This window comes from Mobula hypostoma, chromosome 5 (genome assembly GCF_963921235.1).
Source record: "Mobula hypostoma chromosome 5, sMobHyp1.1, whole genome shotgun sequence".
NCBI lineage: Eukaryota > Metazoa > Chordata > Chondrichthyes > Myliobatiformes > Myliobatidae > Mobula > Mobula hypostoma.
In genome coordinates this window covers 134,318,764-134,342,016 of record NC_086101.1, presented here as the reverse complement: position 1 = coordinate 134,342,016, position 23,253 = coordinate 134,318,764, and the positions used below count along the sequence as shown (strand labels likewise).

At 43.5% G+C, this 23,253-nt stretch overlaps 1 protein-coding gene across 3 annotated transcripts in view; it reads right to left on the bottom strand.

Moving 5' to 3' along the window:
* The window catches only part of si:ch211-12e13.12 (PALM2-AKAP2 fusion protein), a 392,124-nt gene that overhangs the window by 244,091 nt on the left and 124,780 nt on the right, over nt 1-23,253 (bottom strand). For 2 of the 3 annotated variants that reach the window (XM_063048937.1, XM_063048940.1), the window contains 2 exons: nt 18,740-18,761; nt 1,681-2,385 (listed from right to left, as the gene is read on the bottom strand). In XM_063048937.1, coding sequence (XP_062905007.1) covers nt 1,681-2,385; nt 18,740-18,761 — 727 coding nt within the window. Of the gene's footprint in view, nt 1-1,680; nt 2,386-14,629; nt 14,893-18,739; nt 18,762-23,253 lie in introns of those variants that run through there. The other variant, XM_063048938.1, reaches the window with a different exon arrangement.

Sequence of the window (23,253 nt, the reverse complement as noted above, 5' to 3'; positions counted from 1 at the left end):
GATGGCATGAATCGATTTTTTCTTCCGGTAAAAAAAATAGCCTCCACCTCCCCTCTTCTTCTTTTCCCCACTCTGGCCTCTTATCTCTTTTCACCTGCCTATCACCCCCTCCCCCCAGGTGCTCCCCCTCCTTCCCTTTATCTTATGGTTCACTCTCCTGTCAGATTCCTTCCTCTCCAGCCCTATATCTTTCCAACCCACCTGGCTTCACCTATCACCTTCTAGCTATCCTCCTTCCCCTCTCCCCCCCCCACCCTTTTTTTTCCTGGCATCTTCCCCCTCCCTTTCCAGTCGTGAGGAAGAGTCTCGGCCTGAGAGTCATCCGTTCCATGGATGGTGCCTGGCCTGTTAGTTCCTCCAGCATTTCATGTGAGTCTCTTTGTGAGCAGCTAACCCCGATGCTGCCGATAAGCCTGGTCAATTTACAAGTATTGCCCTCCCCACACTTACATGGAACGCTGCCACAAGAAAGCAGCATTGACCATCAAGGACACCCACCTTCCAGACCATGCACTCTTCCCGCTAGTATTGTTGGGCTGGATGTACAGAAGCCTTGTTCCTCACCACCAGCTTCAGGAACAGTCACTACCCTACAACCATCAAGTTCCTGAGCCGGCAAAGTTAACTTCACTCAGCTCAACTCTGAACTGAATCTATCGCCTACAGACTCACTTTCAAGGATTCTTTACAACGCATTTTCCCAGTATAATATTTCATTCGCACATTGGTTGTTTGTCAGTCTTAATGCGTAGTGTAAAGTCTATTGTATTTCTTTCTTTTTCCTGTAAATGCATGTCAGAGCATGCATCTCAAGGTAGTATATGGTGACATTAACGTACTTTGAAAATAAATTTCCTTTGAACTTTAGAAACTCCTCAGTAAAGTTGAAGGAAATCAGGAAGTCTTTTGAACCTGAATGAAAGATAGTTTATATAAATCCCTTCTTGTGTTGTAGCATAAAATTTTAGTAGGTAGGAACTGATAATGTTGAAATGAATAGGGACTTCAGGGTAGGAAGTAATTCAGGAAATGAATGGCACAAATCAGTGTAGCTGTGATTAGATTATAACACAGGGTGATGAGAATCATAAGCTTATTGCAAGTTTAAATATTATCCATGAGTTTTGTGGTAACATAGGAGTTTTATTAATTGGCTATTGCTATTCTATCCTTCTTGTAGGTGATTATTTTAACTCTTTATACGTCATGTTATTGAAACTATACGATTGTTTATCCAGGAAATCGCAAACATCAATGAAAGAAGGGCAGTAATAAACCCATTAAAGAATTCAAGGGCAATCTTCATCACCCTATTAAAATTATTAAAATGATGTGGTCGAGGGAAATAATATGGATATAAGACATGGGAAAAGGAATCAATATACGGAGAGGGTGAGATGTGCAAATGTTTCTGATGGAACATGGATTATGGGGCTGATGGCCTGTTTCTGTGGTGTGTGTTCCATGTAAACTCAAAGGAGGTCCAACCAGTGACAAGGCTCTGGTGTTGGTTAGACCATAGTAAGGTGAGTGTTCAGGAACCGACTTCCAGTGAATTAAGGAAGGTCCCTTCCAGTTCACAGTACAGGCAGTGTAATTAATAAAATGAGGTTAAAGTCAGTGAGAGACAGTGGGACCACATTGCCTGGAGATGCGGTCACATGACAGCACAGCACTTACAGCGCTTTTTCTTGCCTGTACCTGCGACTGGTTCCATCCGCGTGTCCGTCCCTTCGTTCTCCTCTGCTGAGAGGGTCTCAGAAGCCTCGGTCATGGACTTGCCGGCCACCAGTTCCGCAGCGTTACCATCCGTCGTCGAGACGTCCGTGACAGTCTTCTCTCGCAATGATTTTTCGTCGTCTTCATCGATCAGCACCAGCTCAGCCTGGATGGTGCCATCATATCCCAGAAGTTTGTTGGTTTCCTCCTGGTCCTCCACGCTCTGATACCCCATGAAGATCATTGTCACTGGCTGTTCGACGCTGGCCTCGGGAGCTTCCCCCGGAGGGATTGGCTGCACCTCCTTTCCTGCCTGGCCAGCCTTCAGCCGGGCTTCCTTCCCGACCACGTCCTTTCTAAGTCCGCTATCCCCACCATTCTGGCAATCGTCCCGGGATGTACTGCTTTCCGATGCACATTTACTGACCACATTCGTTCTCCCTGCTTTGTTTATCAGTTGGTCCACTGTTGACGTAGTCAAATGATGAACCCCATTCTCCACCACTGCTTCTCCAGAATGTACCTCATATACAATCTTGTTGCCATCGTCGTACACCTTAACCCCTCTCTGGTGAACTCCCTCAGGACCCACGGGAGTTGCGGAGAGAACCTTAGATTCCCCTGTTAGCTTGTCCTTTTCTACGGTGACCTCCATGGCATACATTGCTGTAATATCAAGAACACAAATATTAAAGAAGTAACTAGCCTTGATCTGACCAGCTGAACAAGATATTAGGATTGGTAGTTAAATGGGCTGCTGTAATTTGCCACTAGCATGGAAGGGTTAGGATTAGAATCTACGGGGTAGCTGATGTGAACATGGGGTGAATAAAATGATTTAGGGATAGAACTGGTGTAAGAGTGGGTGCCTGATGTTCGGCGTGGACTCGGTTGGCTGAGTGGCCTGTTCTATGCTCTTCTTCTTTACGACAAAGCTTATGCAGATGGGCATGTTTGCTGCTAATGGCCATTGAATGCGTGCCAGATTGGAAAAGTGACACTTAAGGATACATTTCATAAACGAACAACACAGTGCTAAATCGAACTGAACTGAATATTCCTAGACTACTTCAAAGACTCTGTGATTTATGTTTCATATTCTGTGTTTCTCGCTTGTTTTTTGCTATTTGCGTGATTTGTTCTTTATTTTGTGCTTTGCGTGTTCAATGCTCTCGTTGAGCAGATTCCACGGTGTTTCTTTGTTTCATGGTTGCCTGTGGGAAGATGAATCTCAGAGATTTTTTTGGTAGCTCAGGCATGAGGAATGTGATTGTTAGTGTCAGAGCCCTACAGAAGTTGGGAGGGAGAGGATAAAAGGAACAGATTTGGGCAAGGCTGGTCTTTTTGGGCTGTGCAGGTGCAGCAAGTGTCAGTGTCAGAAGCCTAAACTCAGCTGCAAATAAAAGGAAGCTAGGCTCGAGGAGTGGCCATTTTTGCAGCGACCATTGTTTGAGTGTGCCAGTTATAGAGTGGGAAGGCTTTGGCTTAACGGCTTCGACATGAACAGGCAGAGGCCTAGTAAAAAAGAGTTAAGCCTTTTTTTCAGTACCGAATAGTGAGGATGTAGACAGGTTTACAAGTAGGTGATGGATGTAACAAGAATGTAAGGAAGGACAAGCCAATGACTGGGTACAAATGCAGACAGAGCAAAGAGTTAAATTGCACCACAGAGGCAAAATTCAAAAGGGTGAAGAATGCAGGACTGAAGGTGATGTATTTAAATGCACATAGCGTTCAGAATAAGGTGAACGAGCTTGTGGCGCAATCAGAGATTGGTCGATATGACATTGTGGGCATCACTGAATTATGGCTATGGTTGGGAGCTTAACATCAAAGGATATACTTTCTATCAAAAGGACAGGCAAGAAGGCACAGGGAGTGGGGTGGCTTTGTTGGTAAGAGATGCAATTACATCTTTAGAAAGAGGTGGCATAAGCGTCAGAGAAGGTAGAATCTTTGTGGGTGGAGTTAAGAAATCGCAAGGGAAAAAAAACATTATGGTAATCATATATACACCTCCAAATAGTAGCCAAGATGTGGGGTTGTGGGACCTGGAAAAGGCATGTAAGAAGAGTAATGACACAATTGTAATGAGGGATTTCAATATGCAAGAGGATTAGGAAAATCGGGTTGGTGTCAGATCGCAAGAGAGGAGATATGTTGAATGCCTATGAGATAGCTTTTTAGAGCAGCTTCTGCTTCAGTCTACTCAGGAAAAACTATCTTAGATTGGGTGTTGTGTAATAACTCAGATCTTATTAGGGAGCTTAACATAAAGGATCTCTTAGGAGACAGTAAGCATAATATGATTGAATTCATACTGCAATTTGAGAGGGAGAAACATAAATCAAATGTATCAGTGTCACAATGGAATAAAGGGAATTACAGAGGCATGAGAGAGGAGCTTACCCAGGTGGATTGGAGGAGGATACTGGCTGGGATGATGGCAGAGCAGGGATGGCTGAAGTTTCTGGGAATAGTTCACAAAGTGCAGGATAGATATGTCCCTCAGAGGAAGATGTTCTCAAATTGCAGGAGTAGGCAACCATGGCTGACAAAGGAAGTTAAGGACTAGATAAAAGTCAAGGAAAGGGCATATAAAGTACATAAAAAGCTAAAGGAAGGGAAAAGATGAAATATGAGGAAAAATTAGCCAACAATATAAAGCAGGATACTAAAAGTATTTTCAGTTATATAAAGAGTAAAAAGGAGGTGAGAGTTGAAATTGGACCACTGGAAAATGATGCTGTTGAGGTAGTAATGGGGGACGGGGAAATGGTAGATCAACTTGATGGGTACTTGTAATTTGTCTTCACTGTGGAAAACACTAGCAAGTGTGCCAGAGGTCTGGGAGTGTCAGGGAGCAGGAATGAGTGCCATTGCTATTACAAGGGGAAAAGTGCTAGGTAAACTCAAAGATCTTAGGGTGGATAAGTCACCAGGGCCAGATGGACTACATCCCAGAGTCCTGACAGAGGTTGCTGAAGCGATAACAGATGCATTAGCCATGATCTTTCAGGAATCACTTGATTCTGCCATGGTCCTGGAGGACTGGAAGATTGCAAATGTCACTCCACTCTTTAAGAAGGGAGGAAGGCAAAACAAAGAAAATTATATGCCAGATAGCCTAACCTCAGTGGCTGGGAAAGTGTTGGAGCCTACTATTAAGGATGAGGTTTCCAGGCACTTGGAGACTAATGATAAAGTAAGTTAAAGTCAGCATAGTTTCTGTAAAGGGAAATCTTGCCTGACAAGCCTGTTAGAGTTCTTGAAAAAGAACAAGCAGGGTGGACAAAGGAGAGGCAGTGGTTGTCATTTACTTGGATTTTCAGAAGGCGTTTGATACGGTGCCACTAAGGCTGCTTAACAAGATGAAATCATATGGCAGTACAGGCACGGATAGCGGAATGGCTGGCAGGCAGGGGGCGGCGAGCAAGAATAAAGGGGGCCTTTTCTGGTTGGCTGCCGGTGACTGGTGGTTTTCCTCAGGGGTCAGTATTGGGACTGCTACTTTTTACACTGTTTGTCAGTGATTTAGGTAATGGAATTGATAGCTTTGTGGCAAAGTTTACGGATGGTAACAAGATAGGTGGAAGGGTAGGTAGTGCTGAGGAAGCAATTGCAATTGCAGCAGGACTTAGACAAAATGGAAGAATGGACAGATGGAATACAGTGATGGGAAATGTATGATAATGCTTTGTGGTAAAAGGAACAATAGTGTAGACTATTATCTAAATGGGGAGAAGGTTCAATTCAGAGGTGCAGAGGGATTTAGGAGTCTTCATGCAAGACTCCCAGAAGGATAATTTACAGGTTGAGTCTGTGATAAAGAAGGCAAGTGTCATGTTGGCATTTATTTCAAGGGGAATAGAATATAAAAGCAAAGAGATAATGCTGAGCCTTTATAAGACACTGGTCAGGCCGCACTTGGAGTATTGTTAACAGTTTCGGGCCCCATATCGCAGAAAGGATGTGTTATCATTGAAGAGAGCTCAGAGGAGGTTCACAAGGATGATTCTGGGAATGTAGGGGTTAACATATGAGGAGCCTTTGGCACCTTTGGGCCTGTACTCACTGGAATTTAGAAGAATGTGTGGTATCTTATTGAAACCTACCGAATGTTGAAAGGACTAGATAGGGTGGATGTGGAGAGGATGTTTCTGATGGTGGGGGTATCCAGAACTAGAGGTAACAGCCTCAAAATTGAGGGCGACTCTTTAGAACAGAGGTAAGGAGGAATTTTTTTAGCCTGTAGAACATTCTGCCACAGACTGCGGTGGAGGCCAAGTCCATGCATATATTAAGATGGAAGTTGGTCGTTTGCTGATCGGCCAGGGCATGAACGGATATGGTGAGAAGGCAGGTGTACGGGGTTGAGTGGGATCTGGGATCAGCCATGATGGAATGGTGGGGCAGACTCGATGGGTTGAATGGCCTAAACCTGCTCCTATGTCTTATGGTCTTCTGGAATGTTCCTCCTGTCAGATGTGGGAATTCAGGATACCTGGCGATTTCCCTGATGACTACACCTCGGGGAATAGCATTCAACTGACTGACTGGGTCAAAGAGTCGGAGCTGGAGTTGGATGTACTCAGGTCAATTGGGAGGCTGAAGTATCATAGATGATAATTTTGAAGAGGTGGTCACACCCAGAGTACAGGCTTGGGACAGTGGGTTGGTGACCTTCAGGCAAGGTAAGGGAATTACGAAGTCAGTGCAGGGATCCCTGTGTGTGTTCCCCTCAGCAACAAGTATACCTTTTTTGGATACCGCTGGGGGGGCGGGGGGAGGAAACGACCCATCAAATCGTGGCAGGAGCAGCCAGGCTGCTGGCGCTGTGGTCAGCTCTGAGGCTCCATAGAAAAGGGTAAAGTCAGACATTGTGGTAGTTATAGGGGACTCGATAGTTAGGGGGACAGAAAGGAGATTCTGTGGTCGCAAAAGAGACACCAAGATTCTGTGTTGCCTCCCAGGTGCTAGGGTCCATGATATATTGGAGCGGCTGTAGGAAATTCTCAAGGGGTTGGGGAGCAGCCAAGGTCGTGGTGCATATTGGCACCAATCATGCAGGCAGCAAAGGGGAAAAGGCCCCATGCCGTGAGTATATAGAGTTAGGAAAGAGGCTGAAGAGAACGACCTCCAAGTTTGTAATCTCTGGCTCGCTCCCTGTGCCACGGGCTACTGCAGGTAGGAATGGGGTGATAGCACAGATGGATGATTGGCTGTGGAGGTGGTGCAGGGGACAGGGCATCTTTGATCATTGGAACCTTTTCTGTACAAGAGGGAGCGGAGGGGAACTGATATTCTGGCTGGACGGTTTGCCTATGTACTCAGGAGAGTTGAAACTAGTTTTTCAGGGGCTGGGAACCAGAGCCCCAGGTCACTAAAGGAAGGACTGGGCCAGAAGGTAGATGTAAGGGAAAGTACTGAGAGGCAACATCGAAATAACACGTATGTTGGATCAGATAGTTTGAAGTGTGCATATTTTAATGCTACGAGTATTATGGGTGATGAGATGAATTTAAAGCATGGATCAGTACATGGAACTATGATGTTGTAACTTGGTTGAGAGAGGGGTAGGAACGGTGATGAACGTACCAGGTTTTTGAAGATTCAGGAAAGATAGAGGAGGAGGTAAAAGGGTGGGGGAGAATTGTCATACTAATTAGGGACAAAATCGTAGCTGCACTCGGGAGATATAGTGGAGGGGTCAGACACTGAGTCCATTTGTGTATAACTCAGGGATAGGAAGGGTGCAATCACACTGATGGAATTGTTTTATAGACCCACTAATGGCCACTGGGGCATTGAGGAACAGATATGTAAACAGATTAAGGAAATGTTTAAAAATCATCGTGTTGTTGTTATGGGGGATTTCAACAATACAAACTGGGATCTTCTTAGTGTAAGGGTTTTAGATGGGGCAGAATTTGTTAAGTGTATCCAAGGTTTCTAAAATCAATATGCGGATGGTCCAATGAGAGGAGGGGCCATACTGGATCTAGTGTTGGGTAATGAACCTGGCCAGGTGACCAACCTATCAGTGTGTGAACAGTTAGGGAACAGAAGCCACAACTCCTTAGCTTTCAGGACAGCTGTAGATATGGGTAGGTATGGTCCTTGTGGAAGAGTTTTAAATTGGAGCAGGGCAAATTATAAGGGCATGAGGTAGGAACTAAGGAATGTTAATTGGGAACATTTTTTCTCTGGCATCTTCATATCAGACATGTGGAGGGTGTTTAAAGAGCAATTGCACAGAGTGCAGGAAAGCTATGTTCCTGTTAGAAGGAAGGATGGGATAGAAAGATAAGGGAACCTTGGATGTCCAGAGAGGTGATGAATTTAGTCAAGAAGAAAGAGGAAAAGTATGTAAATCTTCGGAAGCCAGAATCAATTGAAGCACATGAGGAGTATAAAGAAGCCAGAAAAGAACTACAGAAGGGAACTGGGAAAGCTGGGAGGGGCTAGGAAAAGGCATTGGCAAGTTAGATTAAGGTGAATCCCATGGCATTCTACACAAAAATCAAGAGCAAGGAGATAACTAGGAAGAGGGTGGGATCACTCAAGGATAAAGGAGTGAACATTTGCTTGGATGCAGAGGATGTGAATGAGGTGCTTATTGAATATTTTGCTTCAGTAATTACCAAGGAAAAGGATATGGAGGACCAGGAGATAAGTGCTGAGTGTATAAATATGTTAGGGTATTTAGAGGTCAACGAGGAGGAAGTATTGGACCTCCTAATGAGTATTAAGGCTGATAGGTCCCCAGAGCTTGATGGGATTCACTCCAGGTTATTGAAGGAGGCAAGACACGAGATTGATGGGCCCTTGACCTCTCTGGTTACAGGCGAGGTTTAGGAGGACTGGTGAGACCCTAATGTTGTACTTTTATTTAAGAACGGAACAAGGGAAAATCTTGGGAACTTTAGCCCGGCGCATTACACATTAGTTGTAGTGAAATTACTGGAGAAAATTCTTAGGGGTAGGATATATAAGCATATGGAAACCCATGGTGTAATTAGGGAGAGCCAGCATGGCTTTGTGCGTGGTAGGTTATGCCTTACCAACTTGATTGAGTTTTTTTGACAAGGTGGTAAGAGAGACTGATGAGGCTTGGGCAGTGGATGTTGTCTACATGGATTTTAGTAAGGCACTTGACAAAGTCCCTCATGGGAGGCTCATCTGGAAGATTAAGATGCTTGGGGTCCGCACGAATTGGCTGTGTGGATTGAGAACTGGCTTGTGTATAGAAGGCAGAGGGGAGTGGTTGAAGGGTCTTGTTCGAGCTAGACGTCTATAGTTAGTGGAGTTCTGCAGGGATCTGTTCTGGAACCTCTGCTGTTAGTGATGTACGTAAATGACCTGGATGGAAATGTAGATGTGTGGGTAAGTAAGTTTGCTGATGTTATCAAGATTAGTGGAGTTGTGTATAATGCAGAAGACTGGCAAAGAATATATTGCGATATAGACCAGTTGCAGATATGGGCTGAGAAATGGCAGATGGAGTTTATCCCAGATAAATGTGAGATGTTGCACCTCCGTAGGGGAAATGCAAGGAGACAGTACACTGTTAAGAGCAAGATCCTTAACTGTGCTGTTGAGCAGAGAGATCTTGGGATCCAAGTTCATAGCTCCTTGAAAGTGGTGACACAGGTTGATAAGGTAGTTAAGAAGGTTTATGGAATGCTTGCTTTTATTGAGTTCAAAAGTCAGGAGATTATGTTGTAACTTTATAAAACTATAGTTAGGCCCCACATCTGAAGAATTGCATCCAGTTCTGGTTGCCCCACTATGGGACGGATGTTGAGGCTTTGGAGAGGGTGCAGAAGAGGTTTACCAAGACGCTGCCTAGTTTAGAGGGCAAGTGCTGTCACAAGAGGCTGGATAGACTTGAGTTGTTTTCTCTGGAGCACTGGAGGCTGAGGGGAGTTCTGATAGAGGTTTACAAGATTATGGGAGGCATAGATAGAGTGGACAGAGAGTGTCTGTTTCCCAGGGTTGAAATGTCTAATACCAGGGGGCATGCATTGAAGGTGAGAGGGGGCAGGTTCAAAGGAAATGTGAGGGGTAAGTTTTTTACTCAGAATGTCATGAATGCCGGGAATACACTGCCTCATATGGTGGTAGAGGCAAATACATTAGAGGCTTTTAAGAGAGGTTGCATAGGCACATGGATGCAAGAAAGATGGAGGGATATGGACATGGCATAGGGTAGGAGAGATTAGTGTTTGGGTGTTTTTGATTTTCTTTTAGCTGGTTCACCACAACATGGCTGAACGGCTTGTTCCAGTGCTGTGCTGTTCTATGTTCTATGAGTTGTACACTGTATACATACTTTGATAATAAATGTACTTTGAATCTTCGAATCTACACAACTAACCACGAATCAGCAAGGTCAGGCTACTTTAAACTATCCCACAAGTGAATGTAAGAAAGGGAAGCAGGCTCAGGTCATTCTGCCCCTCAAACCTGCTCTCGTACTCAATACGATCGCTATGATCCTGTGCTCCAGTGAACTACAGGTACCCTATCCAATTCCTGTTTCCTTTAGCACTCTAAAGTGTACTAATCACACCCTAGATATGGAACAGAGGATTCCAAAGAGATCTCTCCTTCCCCCCGTTGGAAATGACTAAGCTTTATTCTGAGACTAAAGGTTCTGCTTATAGGCTCACCAGCCATTTGGCATTTACTCCGACAATCTTTTATAAAACCTCGCTGGCCACTGCTAAATTCTACTGTAAAAAAAAAAGCCAATCTTCCTCCTGACCTGATAATAGTGAGATATAATGAATAATGATAACTTGGTACTACTGCCTAATGCAACTCAAAACTAGATTATCAAAAAGTAATGATACAACCGCCACCTAGGAAATAGTTAAATAATTATTTTAAGCTGTTGCTAATTACATTGCTAATTACATTGGGGGTAGTTTCTCAGTGAACTAAAACATACATTGGAAAATCTTTTGAAAATTTAACCTTTATTGTTCTTGCACACACAGAAATTCTCAAATTTAATCACTGAACGTAATTGATGGGAGCTTGTTGTACACAAATTTCTCACATTGCAAATCAGATTGAAATTGACTCAGTGTAAAGGCTGATCATTGCTCAGAGTGGGTGACAAGCAGCATAGCAGAGAAATAGACTTTATAATAAAATGGACTCAGCTATACTGTAACACTGACTATATTTCAAATTATACTTTCCTGTAGTCGTATGCACAAAATTCAGGAGGAATTCAGTTCAAAATGTAAGCTATTCATTTCCCGTCATGGAATTGCTTGACCTGCTGAGCTCCTCCATAATTTTGTGTGTGCTGCTCAAGATTCCCAGCGTCTGCAGAATCTCTGTGTCTCCTATAGCAGCAAGGTGTTTTATATCTTCCTGACTTCATGAAAAGCGCCCCAAAGACAAATCTTTTTAATCTTATTAATGTAAGTGGCAGATTATTGCATCAAGTTGAAGAGAAAATTTGCAGAAATGATCCCTGAATTCCAATGACAGATAATGATTGGGTAAAGGTAATTTCGACAGCCTGGAAAATATTTGCATTTCAATAACAGTCTTAGGTTGTTTGACAGCAAATGAAGAGCAGTCATCTCAACACAGGAAACCTGGAAGCCAAGTAGTGCATTGCAAACTCCCACAAACTGACTGAGTGATAAACATTGTCCAGGACACCTGGAACATTTCCTAGGTCACTTCCTAAAGTGTTCATAGGAATCTCTCTTTACACCTGAGAGACAGGTAGGGTCTTGGTTTACCAACCAGGCTTACTGGTACCTCCTCCGACAAGGCAAGGTTTCCCATTCCCGTTCTGACATGTCTATCCACGGCCTCCTCTACTGTAAAGATGAAGCCACACTCAGGTTGGAGGAACAACACCTTATATTCCGTCTGGGTAGCCTCCAACCTGATGGCATGAACACTGACTTCTCTAACTTCCGCTAATGTCCCACCTCCCCCTCGTACCCCACCCGTTATTTATATACACACATTCTTTCTCTCTCTCTCTCCTTTTTCTCCCTCTGTCCCTCTCACTATACCCCTTGCCCATCCTCTGGGCTTCCCCCCCTCCCCCTTTTCCTTCTCCCTGGGCCTCCTGTCCCATGATCCTCTCATTCTCCTTTTGCCAATCACCTGTTCAGCTCTTGGCTCCATCCCTCCCCCTCCTGTCTTCTCCTATCATTTTGGATCTCCCCCTCCCCCTCCCACTTTTAAATCTCTTTCTAGCTCTTTCTTCAGTTAGTCCTGACAAAGGATCTCGGCCTGAAACGTCGACTGTACCTCTTCCTAGAGATGCTGCCTGGCCTGCTGCGTTCACCAGCAACTTTGATGTGTGTTGCCAAGGCTTCCCTAGTACTGCCCCTGAGAGACAGCCTGGTGCTTGTGTTTGAGTTAGTGCCTACATTTTGTTGGACAATGGCATAAAATGACTAATAGCAAAATGACTATAGCAGTGCAAAGAAAAAGTACTTTTGAAATGTGATTTGTGGATAAGAGCTCAGGCAGTATACCAGGAAAGGTCTGATTATACATATATTGAGTTACACCTTGTGCACTGCATAGAAACAGGCTATTCTGCTTTTCTGTCTGTGCTCGTATTTCTGCACCACATGACCTTTCTCACACTCTTCGTTATAGCTCTGAATAGGATGGAGTCCTAATGATAGAATGGAGTCCTAATGAAAGCTGATCACTGGCAAACAGTAAAGCAGATACCACAGATTTCAAAACAAAATATAACTTGTGCATTAGGCCCAGCTAATTAGACCACTAAAAGGAGCATGGCGGTGTAGCAGATACTGCTGTTGCCTAGCCGTTGCAGAGTGGGTGCTCTGGTTTCCTCCCCAATCCCAGACATGCCGGTAAGTGTTAACTGGCCACGGTAAATCACCCTTAGTGCTGGGAAACTGCAAAAGAATTAAAGAAGAGTGGATGGGAAAGTGTATGATGACAGGCACAAGGAAAGAAAGGAAATAGGTTGTTGGGATAGCTTGGCTGGGACCTAGCATGGGTTGAATTTTCCTTTTATATATGGCAATAAATAAGGGATATACCTCATTCAGTGAGATGATGTACTCAGCCATGGTTTTGTTCATTATTCAGTGAAATAGGCCCTTTGAACTGTGCTGCCCAGCAACCCTGAATTTAACCCTAGCCTAATCATAGTCAATTTAAAATGATCAATTAACTTACTAACCAGGATGTCTTTGGCCTGTGGGAGGAAACTGCAGCATCTGGAGAAAACCCACACATTCCATGGGGAGGACATACAGACTCCTTACAGAGGACATTGGAATTGAACTCTGAACTCCATCGCCCCTGAACTGTTATAATGTCATGCTAACCACTACACCAGCACGTGCTTTGTATAGAAATGACTCAGATACATCTACCCACCCTTCAGTTTCCATTACTAACATGTCTTTTACACTCCAAGTGATGTCCTAAGATAATTTACATTTAATAAAGCATATTTTTATGGTCTGGTGACTCTGGGATAAGCATAGAAACTGTCAAGAACAATACCCATGAGTGTTAATGTGATAGTTCATTGTGGAAAAGTATTGATTTAAGGAAGAATACTGGCCAGAATCTTAGGGTGAACTCCTCCTTTGAAAATGTGGCATGAGATCTTTTACATCCACCTGAGAGCAGGTGAAACATAGCGTCAAAAACAGGGACATTTGCAGCATGCTGCTTCAGCACCACAATGGAATACAATTGAAAGATATTAAGTCATATTCGGACAAATTCTTCATTAGCATTGCTTTAGAACAGCCATTAAAATTGTGATATTGTAGGACCACAGGCCTATACCTAATCACTGATGCATTAGCTAGTCTGGCCAAGGGTGGAGTTGGGAACTGACTTAGTTATGACCTAGATTAATTCATCCATCGATCCTGCCTTGGGCAATTAAATAGGACTTTCTTCTGAAAGGGACAGTGGGGCGATGTGGTCGTGCGCAAGGCTATCAGCTACTGGGCGTGCTGCTCACTACTTCCACTCACACACTGATCTCATTGTGGCTGTTGTGTGTAACTAGCAACTCGTTTACATGCTTAGTACTGACGAGAGAAGACAAATCTCCCTCCATGCTGGGTAAGGGTGAATCTTAACCTGCCTTCCCTCCCTCTTATGCAGACAAGGAGGAAGCTGGAGGGACGATTGACATTAATGATTTTACATTCACCTATCAGATCGGTGATCATTTGGTTAAAGTAACAGGAGGAGGTTATTTATCTCATTTAGTCAGTACAGTACCAGAGTTTTAAAGGCAAAATTCAAATTAATCTTATTCCTCTCTCTTTGCAGTCAGTTCTATCATGTTTTTCTCTTCAAGAGTTTCTACTATTTAGTTTTCTCCCATTCTCATTTTAGGCTGTGTCCTCCCAATCACAACAACTTGCTTTGCAAAAAAACAAAACTTTCCTCATTTCATTTCTTATTATCTTCCTCTAGCTGTCAGCCCCCCTGAATCTCTGCAGCCAAATCCTCCAGCGTTTTGAACATAAATCTTCCTGTGACCTTCTCTTTTCCAAACTGGAGTGCCCTCACAAATCTGATCTCCCACATCCCTGGTACCATTTCTGTCAAACCTCCTCTGCAGGCTAGTCTAAGACCATGACATCCTTCCTCAAAGTCCGGTCTTCAGAATATTCCAGCTGATGCCTTCTCAACATCTCATTAAGGTTCAGCACAACTTCCCTGCTTCTGTACCCTTACGCCGTTATTACCAATAAAGCCAAGATACCTGGATGCTCCTTTCAAAGCCTCCCCAACTTGTCCTGAGACCTTCAAAGATCTGAATCCGCATACCTTCGGGTCCCAGTGCATCTAGAACTCCTCCCCGCGAAATGTACTACGCAGTTTACACAGACCCTCCTCTGCCACTCACCCGCCACCTCCTCCGTGCCGTCTTCCCCCTTCATCGCCTCCTTCCTTTGTGAGCAGTGAGTCGGAAAGTCGGGAATCGGAGAAAAACCGTAATTCAGTGCATCGGCTGGTGGGGTTGGAGGGTAGGGAGGGGGAGTGGTGGGAAAGGAAATGGGAAAACAAAATGACTGGCAGGACGAGATTGCTGCTGATGTAGCAGTCTCCGGGAGTAGTGTATTAAAGCAGAACAATAAAAGGCAGCAACCGCATCAGGTTTTTTTTGCACTGAACAGCTGGATCAGAGGGAACAATGAACAGGATCACAGTCCCATGATTGGCGTTAAATAGGGGAGCTGAGGCAGGAAATATCGAGACTCGCCCACGAACCGCTGAACATTTCATTCAGTCGGTGTTTCCAGGTTTTGAACTCAGCTTGGTGACACTCCCACGTCGCAGCTCCTTGAATTTCGCAACATTTTACACAGGGAAAAATCCACTGGGGTTCCAGATACAAACTCTATCAATTTGCAAAACATCTGAACTACCACGCAGAGAAAGGAATGAATCGTCCTTTCAGCACTTCACAAATTGCTCTTCTGTCATTACGTTTGTAATGGACGGGATGCAGTGGAAAATCTTTGCACGGGAAGCTCCCACGCCTTATTCATTCCGATTTATTTTGTTTCCTCACAACATTGGAGCCGCCATTGGGCCTGTCAAGCCCAAGCTGGCTTTCTGAGCGATTCCAGCCCCTCATTTATTTCCCTGTAACTTATTCTCTCTCTCTCACACGTCCATCGAACTCTGTCGTCTCCACTGTTACCTCGCCTCTGTCGCAACCTCTTCCCGGTGGTGCGGTCACATTCTCCCATGCTTAACTTTACCTCCCTCGGCTACTCCACCAGTGTCACTTCAGAATCTGCATTCCTTTTGTACTACCTCAGACTGCACTCCTCTACCTTGCTGCTGTCTTTTTGTTTGCACTCGCATTTGTATTGACAGTTTTTATAATCACCACGTGCTCTGTTTACTCCCTGAACGCCATTGCACCTTGCTATATAGGAGGGACAATATAAACTAAACTTCCCTCACCACACACATAAATTAAAACAGCCTGTTGACCTACCAGCTTGCACGCTTTTGGGATATGGCGGGAGGGGACAACTGGAGTAGACAGGGGAAACCTTTTGGTCACTGAGAGAATATGAAAACTCCACCCACACAGCACCAGAGGTCAGGATGGAATTTGGGTCACTGGAGCTGTGAGAAGAAATTCATAACTGTGGCCCCACATAGAATGCACGATGGTGATATAATCCTTTACTTTTTAAAAATGACGTTGGCTGAGGGATAAGTGATATTTAGGTGGTTCGAAAGAACCTTTCTGCTGTCTTCAAATATAGAGCTGGGGCAGCTCTCATGGCCACTTGAAAGAAAAGATTAACTGCCCATCTGAGGAACAGCACATAAGACAGAGCACCTACTCTCTTCTGCCCTGAAAGGTCAGCCTAGTCTTTCGTGCTCAGGTTTTAGAAGTGGAATTTGAAACGTTCGGACAGAGTCAACTCTTTTGTGAGACCATACCCTCCCAGATTCTCCACCTGAGGAATCAACAATAATCATTCTTGTTCACCCCAGATTCCAACCCATTTCACTACTGCCACTGACTACTGAAGTCAGTCACTGCCAGGCTCTAGGAAAACACAAGGACAATTGCCACATTGCTTCTTTAGTGAGATTGGTTGAGGTTTTAATTATTCTTCGAGGGGTCACATCATTACATACCCAATAATGAATTGTGTTACCATCTTTTTTCCAACTAAGAAGGTCCTTTGAGAATAAGACTTTAGATCTTCAGATATACAAGTTTATGTTTCCAATTCCCATTCCTGTTCCAACATGTTGATCCATGATCTCCTCTTGTGCCACAATGAGGCCACCCTCAGGGTGGAAGAGAAACACCTTACATTCTGTCTGGGTAGCCTCCAACCTGATGGCATGAACATCAATTTCTTCTACAGGTAAAAAAACATTCCCTCACCCTCTCCTATTCCTCACTCTGACCTCTTGCCTTTTCCCGCCTGCCTATCAGCTCCTCCTGGGTCCCCTCCTCCTTCCCTTTTCCGGATGGTACACTCTCCTCTCCTTTCAGATTCCTTTCTCTCCAGCCACTTACCTGGGTTCACCTATCACCTTTTAGTTACCCTCCTCCCCCTTCCTCCACCTTTTTATTCTGGTGTTTTCCCTCTTCCTTTCCAGTCCTGAAGAAGGGTCTTGGCCTGAAATGTCAACTGTTTATTCATTTTCATAGATGCTGCCTGACCTGCTGAGTTCCTCTGGCATTTTGTGTGTGATTCTTTGGATTTCCAGCATCTGAAGAACTCCTTGTGTTTAAAATTATAACTTTATTTATGTTAGATTCTTTATCCAGATTTGCAATGCTGAAATCAATTTTCATTCGTAAGAGTTTGGAAAATGCTTCTCTTTTGGTCAGTGATGAACATTGCAAAGGTGAAGTCAATTTGGGCACAGCAAGCACACCAGCCCCCAAAAATAAACACTTACATTAACCACCAAGGTGCCAGAACCACAACAAAATCATGCATTCCTGCATATCCTTTAAAATAATACGGTGCTTTAAGTGGACATAATTTTACCCTGAATGGATCAGGAGCAGTGATGTTGGGTAACCGAGGTTTTAGAGAAGGCTTTAGGGATCACATTGGAGTGTGAAAGTAGAAAGGGACAAGGAAGGAATTCCGGAGCTTAGGAACTGGGCAACCCTGTAAGAATGGCCACCACAGCTGCTGTGATGAAAACCAGGAATATGCAAGAGGCTAGTATCAGACTGATGTAGATTTATTGAGAGGTTACATGCTCAGGAGCGGTTTCAAAGTTCAAAGTTTCAAAGTTTCTAAGTAAATTTATTATCAGTGTGTGTACACCACATACAACCTTGAGATTGTATCAGTGCTGTGGAGGCTGTTGATGTCACAAGATACATACTGAGACAAGCAACAGCTGTTGCTAAAAGATCACACGTCATGAAAGATGTGATTTGGTCCGCCCAAAAACTTTTGGACTTCCAGTGAAAGGAGATGTCCCAAGCACATCCCAAGGTGTTGAGAGATGCACTGAAGCTCATTGCAGCCACTGCAAAGGCTCTGTACGGAAGGATCGCAGTCTAATATCATGCTGTCACTGGACATTGGGGTTCTGTGCTTGTGAAGCAACTTCTCAAAAGCTTCATGGATGCAGTAAACGGGAGTGACGTTGACACATTTGTCAGGAAATATATTGGACTGACACACAATAAAAATAGACATGTACTGAGTACTTATTGTATACATTATGAATAAAGTACTTTTGTGAAATAAACCAATATGACTCTGAACTCCTTATGCAACAGCACTGCAGAAGCACCATTTCCACAAGGCCTATTGTATCTAAAAAGGCAGCTCATCAACTCCCTCTCAAAGGAAATTTCAGATCCATATATAAGTGCTGTGCTCACCGGCAGTACTCTATTAATCCATTAGCTAGCACAAAGGGTTTGTAGGGAAGAACTGAAAATGGTAAATGCAGAAGGATCTAGGGACAGAAATCAGGGTCAGCGTGACTGAATAACCTGCCACTGGCAATCAAATAATGGCGATATATTGTAAGAACATACGAAATATGGGCAGGAACGTGCCAAATTTCCTAAAGGCTGCTTTACCTTTCAATAATATTGTTCACTTTCCTTTCTAAGCCTTCATTCTTTGATTCCTTTATCCGATCTATTGATCTATGGCTTCGATGTAGTCAGCCACTGAGAGTATTCAGTTGGAAAATTTCATACTCAGAAACCTCTGATTTCATCATAATATTTTAAAAAAATATATGATTGACAGCAACAGGTATAGCACCTTATTCTTGCTAATTTTTGAATTAAAAAAAATAATGCACCATTTGAAGCAGTCAGTAAGCTTATGTATTTGATACAGGTTGATCCCCTTTCAAATTTGTGTTGTGCTAGTGTGTTCAAAAGTGAAGGCGATGTGTACAACTGCAATCCCCATTTATATCACTGACAACCATACAGCCCCTGCACACCAAAACATCTTATACTGAATATGAAAAGCTTACTTACCCCCATCGGGTTTGGAGAAGCTCTGTGAAATGAAACAAAGCATTCATTTATTACTTTTGTAATGGACACAAGGCACAATAATTTAAGGCACACACCCTAGCAGTGTGTGATTAAAATCTACTTTCTGCTGAAATTCCAGCTTTCCGTTGCAGTTATTACAAAGCAGAGTGAGATGACTCCCCATACAGACCTAACCAGTTGCGTATCAGTGCATGAGAAGTCACGTGGTTGCTTATAATATCATTATGGATTACAAGCACTCTGCAGTAGTCAAACCATAGCGCAGAAACCGGGTGATTTTTAAGATTATTACGGGGGGAAGTCTCAGCTCTGAGGGTGGCCTCAATTGATGTTTAACACAAATTTGCTAAGAGGAGAGCTTTCAAAGAAATGTCACACTGCCGGCTTCTCTCCTGCCGAGGAGCGACACAATTAGGTTTTGGTGGGGCCCACTTGGTGAGGACAAAAGGTCAGTCTCGAGCTCCACGACCATTCTCCGTGGAAGTAGCTACTAACAGGGTAATTAACTTGGGGGCTGGAATACCGAAGCACAGGCTGTTCTGGTGCAGTGGCACGAACAGCGGCTCTGAGACTGAGCGGAGTGCTGTGTTCAGCTGACTGTCAGGCATCACCATGGATCTGGTGCTCTTTGAGAGAGATTTACACAGACTAAATATTTAAATTGTGAGTTCCATCATCCAGGTGCATCTTTACACGAGCCATCTAACTGATAAGTTTAAAAAAAAATCACATTGGGATAGATGAAGACCAACTAATGCTTCTTAGAGAGGCAGTTCAGTACAAGGATACATAATGATAGAACCGGGCTGGTTGAGGGCCATGGCAAGAAGCACATCCTTACTCAAAGGCATGGGGAACCTGGGACTGCTAGTAGAGCTGCTGTCTCACAGCTCCAGGAACTCCAGTTTGATCCTAATCTTGGCTGCTTTCGATGTGGAGTTTGCATATTTTCTCCGTGACTGTATAGCTTCCAGTGGTTGATCTGCTTTTATTCCGAAGACCTGTGGGCTGTTGGGTTAATTGTCCCCTGTACATCCCCTCGAGTGGGTAGAGGAGTGCCTGGATGCATTTGCTTTTGTTGTTCAGGGGAAACAGACGGAAATGTGGGGAGAATAAAATGGGATTGGTGCGTCCAAATGTCTGCTCCATGGTCAGTTCAGTTTTGATGGGCTGAAGGGCTCTAGTCATGCCACATGATTCTTTCACCTAGATCAGACTGTTGGGTCTGGGGACAACTGGGGAATGGACCTAGTTTATTATTGTCATAAACAACAAGATACAGTGAAAACTTTGACTTGTATACTGTTCTGTTCATATAGATCAAATCATTATGCTGTGCATGAGGTCAGACAAGATAAAACAGTAACAGAATGCAGAATAAAGTGTCGCAGCTACAGAGTAACTGCAGTTCGGGAGGTCAATAATGTGCAAAATCGTAATAAGGTAGATTGTGGGGTCACAATTCCATTTTACTGTGCCAGGGAATTTCAAAAGAAGATTAATACATATTTTAAAATTATAACTTTATTGCGAGCTATGAAACAGGCAAGTGGAAGGAGTTTCCGAGGGGTTAGCTTGAGTCATGAGCTGACTTAGTGGCACAACATTTGAGAAGCTGGGTCTGCAAGGGAGGGGTATCCTTTTTCTTTCTCACTGCCATGTAATGTAACACACCCATTATGATTACTATGGTTGGAGATATTTCCATTAGACTAAATAAAATATGTGAAGGGGCCTGTCAAGACAGATTCTTACTCCCTATTGAAACAGCAGCTTCTATTGTGGGAGCATTATCAAAGAATATCTAACATTAAGTCACATGTGATGTTACAGTCTAGATCCAGGACCAGATGGGTTTTTACAACAGTCTGTTATAAAACATAAGAATTAGATGCAAGGCATAGGCCATTCAGTTGTTTGTACTGAGTCTGCTTTTTCATTAGATATCTTCTATCTCAGTTGTTCAGCTTACCTCTGAAAAATTTCATGGTTGTCAATACTTTTACCTTTCAGACGAGTTCATTAACTGAGTTTTAGTTCACCAAATGGTGAAATTTGCATCTCTGTACAATAACTTGACAACTATATCATCAATCCATAACTGGCTTCTGAAAAGATATTTCCCAAACAGCACTTCAGGGGAAAATCTCTCTTTCATGCTCAATAGTTAAAATGTAAGGATGTATTTCAAACATGAATGAAGGTAGAGTAGTTCTCCCGAATGCCCTGTACAGTATTTATTCCACTGCAAATACCACTAAATAAAGTCTGTCTGATCATTACCCCTTTGATCTTCCCATGGCTGCCATTGTTTCCCACAGGACAACAGTAAACAGGCAACGAGAAACATTGTACTGTCTGTAAATCGTTGGGAGGTGCAGCAACAGGAAGAGTCCAAAAATGCAAATAACGACTTTCCTTCCTTTCTAGAAGGATATGCATTTGTTGGTTAATACTGAAACCCTATCAGGCTTGTGGCCACAACTGTCTGCCTGCAACAATACAAGTTGTTACCACTCACTTGGCTGTGTGTCTTGGAGGAGCCAATGCATTTAAGGGGAGAAAATGAAGGCTAATAAACACAAGTTTTTCTATCAGTGTCGTATTGTTTTCCATGGTGCAGCATAATAGCAAAAACAAAAGGAGCAAGGTCAGGCTAGGAATGCATAGTGAGCAGTGAAATCTGCTTTTGACACTGAATAAAATCATTCACATTAAAATATCAGCTCAAAATATTCCTAAAAATCAATTATTCATTTCAAAAGGTCTCTCCTACCTCTTCCACCATTCAATACTTATCCAAACATCCATTGATCTTTATTCTGAATACAACTAATGCTTTAGCTCTCCAATTAGCTGTCGGAGAAAGTCCCAAAGATTCACTACCCTTTAAATGAAGAGTTTTCCGCTCACTTCATTTTAAAATCATTTTCCCTTTATTTCGAGTATGAACCCTGGTTCAAGACTCCTCTGAGGAAAACATCCATTCTCTATCTACTCTGTCATGCCATCCAAGAATTGTGTGCCTTCTAACGAGGTCTCCTTTTATTCGTCTAACTTCAGAGGATACTCAGCCTTTCTTCAGACCAGCCGTCCCAGGAGCATTGAATGACATTGACCAAAGATCTCCCCTGGTGGCACTGCTTCAGATCACTGAAGGAAAAGCTGTCAGTCTGTATTAAGTCCGAACTATGATCAATTATAAAAGCAGGAATCTTTAATGGTTTTTAGCTGTCTCAATGCACTTCATAGCCAATCATTTTTTTAAGTAATCACTGTGGTATTGTGGGGAACATAAAATCAATTAGCCTCTCACTGCTTCTCACAAACAACAATGTGTTACCTGACTTAGAGATTTTGATTGGAAGGCAAATGTTTTACAGGACACTGTCAGAAGCTCCCTGACCTTCTATTATATTCACCTGAGAGAGCAGAGAGGGTCTCAATAAACCATCTCCTATAAACATCAGGTGGCACTTCCTCATCACTGCAGGAAAATGACAGCCTACGTTTCTCTGCTAAGATCTGCGGAATGGGACTGCTCTCTGCAACCTACTGAATCAGAGCTAGGAGTGCTTCCCATCAACCCACAACATTGGCCAATCTCTCCTAAGCAAAGTTCTACAGGAATTAAAATAAAATAAAATAAAATAAAATAAATGCACTTAAAAATAATGTCAACCGTTAGAATTCTTGATTGGATAATGGCTATTTTTGGACAATGGTCTTACTAGGTGGTGCCAGCTGAGACCTCTTTGCTGGTCATCTTGAGTTTGAATTCTGCGCCAACACAATGATATTGGGAAGGCAGATATTAGCTGGAGATCTGATGCTGGCTGAAAAATGGCAGTCAAACAATCATGAATTGAGCTGAGAGGTGCTCTCTTGCCAATTGGCCCTTCAGCTTTATACCAGCCGCTGTTGGCCTGTCTAGAGTTCTTCCATTCTGGTGAATGAGGTCATCAGTCTTGAGCTGGAAGGCAAGTGTAGGCTAGTGGTCAAAGGACATCAGGGTGGACTGGAATCTGGGTCTCAGGACAGAACACTGCTTGTTGTGCATACTCTTTCAATGAGAAGACATTCAAATGGGGATAGTCATCTGGACAGGCCTACTGTTTTAGTGAAAGTGGGCGGGGCCATAGGTTTGAGCCATGGTGATCCCATCAGGAAATGTCCAACCAGGCAAGGATCTGATCTGATTTGTGTGCAGATGCTTCTCACAAACAACACTGTGAGAACACTGCTCCTGCTTAGGAGACAGACCCTTTTCTTTTAAGGGGTCAGTAGAAGGGAGGGTCACGTCACCTTGGGCATGAAGGTTTGTGCTTCAACCATCCAGGTTTATAATCCAAAGTGGCCGCCCCCCGCCAACCTTCCAGTAAGGGTCACTGCCTTCCTGAGGATACGGTCAAAGGAAATGCTGACTCTGACACTATCATGAATATCTGCCACTGTCCTTATCTATCCCTAGAACTCTTTTAAGCTATCTGAAC